The 4,708-nt window shown below is 32.5% G+C and overlaps 1 protein-coding gene across 1 annotated transcript; it reads left to right on the forward strand.

The window, feature by feature from the left end:
* Nucleotides 1–624: 624 nt before the first annotated feature.
* LOC106463542 (zinc finger protein 800-like) lies at nucleotides 625–4,623 on the forward strand. The gene is given in 1 exon segment (XM_022391078.1): nucleotides 625–4,623. A coding segment is annotated over 1 exon segment (1,701 nt). The 5' UTR covers nucleotides 625–794; the 3' UTR covers nucleotides 2,496–4,623.
* Nucleotides 4,624–4,708: the final 85 nt, after the last annotated feature.

Here is a 4,708-nt window from a genome sequence, read left to right on the forward strand (position 1 = left end):
CTATATATATATATATATATATATATCTCAAAGAATGGGATGTAACTTGAATAAGAATATTTTTTCGTTTAACTATATATATATATATCTCAAAGAATGGGATGAAACTTGAATAAGAATATTTTTTCATTAATTATATATATAATTTCATATTTAACAGGTGAAAAAAAAAGTGGATGGCTTGTTGCACTAATATTCAATATTGTTATAACTAAGAATCCAGTGGAAGAACTACAGGTTTAACTGTTGCTCCTCAGGCCCTAAAATTATCATGATAGAGGAATTTAAAATCTGGGACCTAATGAATAATTAGAATTACAAAAATTCAGCCTATCGGATATATATAATATGAAAAAAAAGTAAAACTAGTGTATTGTGTTATTTGTTTTCACACACACATACCATAGTTACTTATGCACATATATGTATTTTACAGGATATGGGAACACTACAACACTTTAAAATTGCAGGCAACTATAGTGAATATGGAAGAGAATTTTTTTTAGATAGTTTACTCAGTGGTATTTCTGTAGTTGCAGACCAAAAGTTATAACCATATTGCAGCCAGTAAAGTGTTGGTACTGTGTAATAAATCTGTAGACACTTTGAATGTGGAATGTTTTATTTGTTTTAAAATTCAACACAAGATCTGAAACTTTTAGATGTGGTTACACAGATGAAAATTGTGACACAGTTTTAAATGTATCTATAATGACAGAAATTGAATCACTGTGGCAAAATGAATGTTACATTTTTTTTTTCTGTGTGATTTTTCCAGACATTCAAGATTACTGATGGAGAATAAAAGGCAAGAGGAAAATTTTGTGAGGTATTCTGGTGTTACAATGAAAATTGCAAATGACAAGGTTCCAGTAAACTGTGATGAACTGGACCACTCTGTACTTCAGACCCCTTTAAACCTTGGAATAAGAGATATCCAACAGATTCTGAACTGTTTGGAGGGTGGTACGAAAGAAGTAAAAGATATCATCTTAAATGAATGCACCATCATTTATGAGTGTAAGGTTTGTCAAAACATGTTCAGAAGCCTTGAAAACCTTTTGGCTCACAAACGGTTTTACTGCAAGATACACTTGTGTGATTCAGTGGCTTTTCTGTTAGAGAATTCTCCAGAGGAAACCATAACAGTTGAACCAGAAAGTCCAAGAGAAGAAAAACACAATCATCTAGATGTGGATTGTACATCTGATGCTGTAAATTCTACTGATCATGTCACAAATGCATTTGAAGAATCCATAATTCAACTTTCTGTTCCAAAAATTTATACACCAACTAAGGAAACCAAAGAAATTAGTAAAGCACTGCCCAATAAATCTCATCAGGATCAAAACAGCAGCCTCCTGAAAGATCATAAAGAGCAACAGCCACTAACAACAGATTCTTCTGTTCAGCCAGTTCCTGGAAATTCCAATGTTGTGTTGCACACGACCAGAACAGCTGAAACAATGAATAATAAGCTTTCTGAAGAGCTACAGAAGATTCCAGATGAGAGAGATTTACCTATGACAAAACAGGATATAGCTGTTATTACAGATACATCATCCAATGCAAACACTGGAAAAGAAAAGAAAGAACTTGATTGTTTTGTACCCCAAAGACCATCAACCAGCAGAGCCAAACAACTGGCCAACCGTACAGATTGTAATATTCATACTCTGTCATGTTTAAGATGTGAGACACGTTATGCCTCCATAAATACCCTCTTCTACCACATGACTAGGATCCATGCTGAGAAACGAACAGTATATCCATGCATGTTATGTAGTTCAACCTTTGTCCAGGTTTGGGGTTTAACACGTCATTTGATATACTGTCATCAAAAAACCAAAGCACAGGTAAAAGAGCTAAGAAAACAAATAAAATGCTTCTCCTTCCAAAAAAAACAATAAAAATAATGAAGAAAATGGAAAAAAACTTGCAAATTTTGTACTCCTAATAATAAAAACAAAAAACTGCAGCTGCATACGGGCTCAAAGCATACAACAAAATGTATGTGCAAGTTTTCACAAGATTCTGTTCAGCTATACTTTGATTGTCAGCTTGAGTCAACCACAGGTAAAACAGATCAAAAAATCAAACCTACAGATGGAATTAGTAATGTTCCAAATGTTATTTCCCGACCCAAACGTGTAGCAGAGAAGAAAATGCCTAAGGATTTTGTAAACAGTCAAACTTTATTTAGTCGAAGTTTGAAACATGATAAAAATAGTCCAAGAAAAATGTCTCCGATAAAAGATACAGAAAAGTTTGTAGACTTCAAAAATGTTTTTTGTAAGAAGTGCCACAGGTATTTTTCTTCTGTCTCAAGTTTAAAACGCCATGTAGCAGTACATGCTGGAGTACGACGTTTTAAGTGTAAACTGTGCTCTTACCTGTCGTACGCCAAGTCTGATTGTCGTACTCACGTCATACGGATGCATAATAAACCAAACACTACTACATTGTGGGTAGAGAAACAGATTCTTGACCTTTGAAACAATATACTACCTATTTAGACCCAAACAAATGCAACAGAAGAATCTGATAAACACTTCAAGAATGTAGAAGATATCAAGAAGGTAAATCTTGCTGTAGAATTATGGAATTAGTTACTAACTTTGACCATCGAAAACTCCTACCAGGACATTCTGGAGAAAAGATATAGAACAATGTGTAGCTCATCTTGAGGCATGTAGTAGTTCTAGGTCTTCTCCAGGAAAGTTATTAGTTACCTCAGTTTCTTCTTATGCAAAGAATATCCCCATTCCTTCATCGATCTAAGCATCTTCGAAAGTTAGTGATCCTCTTGTCACTCAGTGTGTAATCTACAAGAAAATGTCCATGTTTTTTGTCTCCAGTGGCTGAATCTGAATGAATAACTCAAAATTTAATGATAATTCAGTTACTAAGGAAGTTCCTAGTACTGTTATTGTTTCCTTTAAAAACATGGGTATTGTTTTTCACGTAAAGGAAAAAGAAAAGCCTTTGGCATAAAAGTAAAATGATTATTAGAGAAAATATCTTATTAAGTTCCCTATTACATTTCTTAAAGGCTAATAAACTTTTGAAATAAATGCTTTAGCTTAAACTACCAAACTATCAAGTTTTATGCAAAATTATGTTTAAGAATATTGAATTGAGATTGCTTATACGTGTAACACTAAGAAACTATTTCAAAACATTAAACTGGGTAAAATAACTAAATTTCACAATATAAATAAACTTATGTAATTTACTATAACTTTTTCTGGAATATTTGTTTATTTCCAAGGGTGCGTGTGGAGTCCAAAGTATATTGTTTGTGATTAACCTAACAAAGTATAGGATTTACTACATTATAAGTAATTTTACATAAAATCATTAATTATTTAGTTTGTGATTGCTGAGTATGTTGTATGTTAATCATACATTATTTAGTGTATATATTAATAATAAGTATTAACTCAAAATGTTAATTTGTATATCTGTTCTGCACATAATTGAAACACAATATGGAAAGCAGTGAGTATTAACTGTTTAATTTGTTGTGTATGTGAACTTCACATCCTCTTTACTAACAGGCTTTTGAACCTTAGCTAATACTGTTGACTGCTGGACTGGTAGTGTCTGTGAACCATACTGTCATTGAAACTCCATTCCTTGGCAGGAGCATGCTAAGTTTAAAGTGTATATCAAAAATACACATATATTCCTGTAAATGGTTACTAGTATTCCATGTTACAGCTAGACTGTTCTTCATACTATATATAAGTGTTCCTGTAAATGATTACTAGCATTCCATGTTACAGCTAGACTGTTCGTCATACTATATATAAGCGTTCCTTTAAATGGTTACTAGTATTCCATGTTACAGCTAGTGTTTGTTGTACCATATACAAGTGTTTCTGTAAATGGTTACTTGTATTCCATGTTACAGCTAGATTGCTGGTTGTACCATATACAAGTGTTTCCGTAAATGGTAACAGTATTCCGTGTTACAGCTAGACTGTTTGTCGTACCATATACAAGTGTTTCCATAAATGGTAACTAGTATTCCATGTTACAGCTAGACTGCTGGTCGTACCATATACAAGTGTTTCCGTAAATGGTAACTAGTATTCCATGTTACAGCTAGACTGTTTGTCGTACCATATACAAGTGTTTCCATAAATGGTAACTAGTATTCCATGTTACAGCTAGACTGTTTGTCATACCATATACAAGTGTTTCCATAAATTGTTACTAGTATTCCATGTTACAGCCAGACTGGTGTAACATACCATATACAAGTGTTTCTGTAAATGGTTACTAGTATTCTGTGTTACAGCTAGACTGGTGTAACATACCATATACAAGTGTTTCTGTAAATGGTTACTAGTATTCTGTGTTACAGCTAGACTGGTGTAACATACCATATACAAGTGTTCCTTTAAATGGTTACTAGCATTCCATGTTACAGCTAGAATGTTTGTTGTACCATATACAAGTGTTCCTTTAAATGGTTACTAGTATTCCATGTAACAACTAGACTGTTTGGTAGTAAGTCAAACTAATAATCCCCATTGTCAGTAAATAAAGTTAGTGATCTTTGATAAGTTAAGGAAATTTTGTAAACTATTATAATAAAGAAAGATTTTATCATTAAAAGATGAAGGTTTGTTCCTTTTTGAAAATTAAACTTTTTTGTATTGTTTTCTCTGCCTAATTTTTTAAAATTTAATAAGTTTAA

This window comes from Limulus polyphemus, unplaced genomic scaffold (genome assembly GCF_000517525.1).
Source record: "Limulus polyphemus unplaced genomic scaffold, Limulus_polyphemus-2.1.2 Scaffold1434, whole genome shotgun sequence".
In the NCBI taxonomy this organism is placed as follows: Eukaryota; Metazoa; Arthropoda; class Merostomata; order Xiphosura; family Limulidae; genus Limulus; species Limulus polyphemus.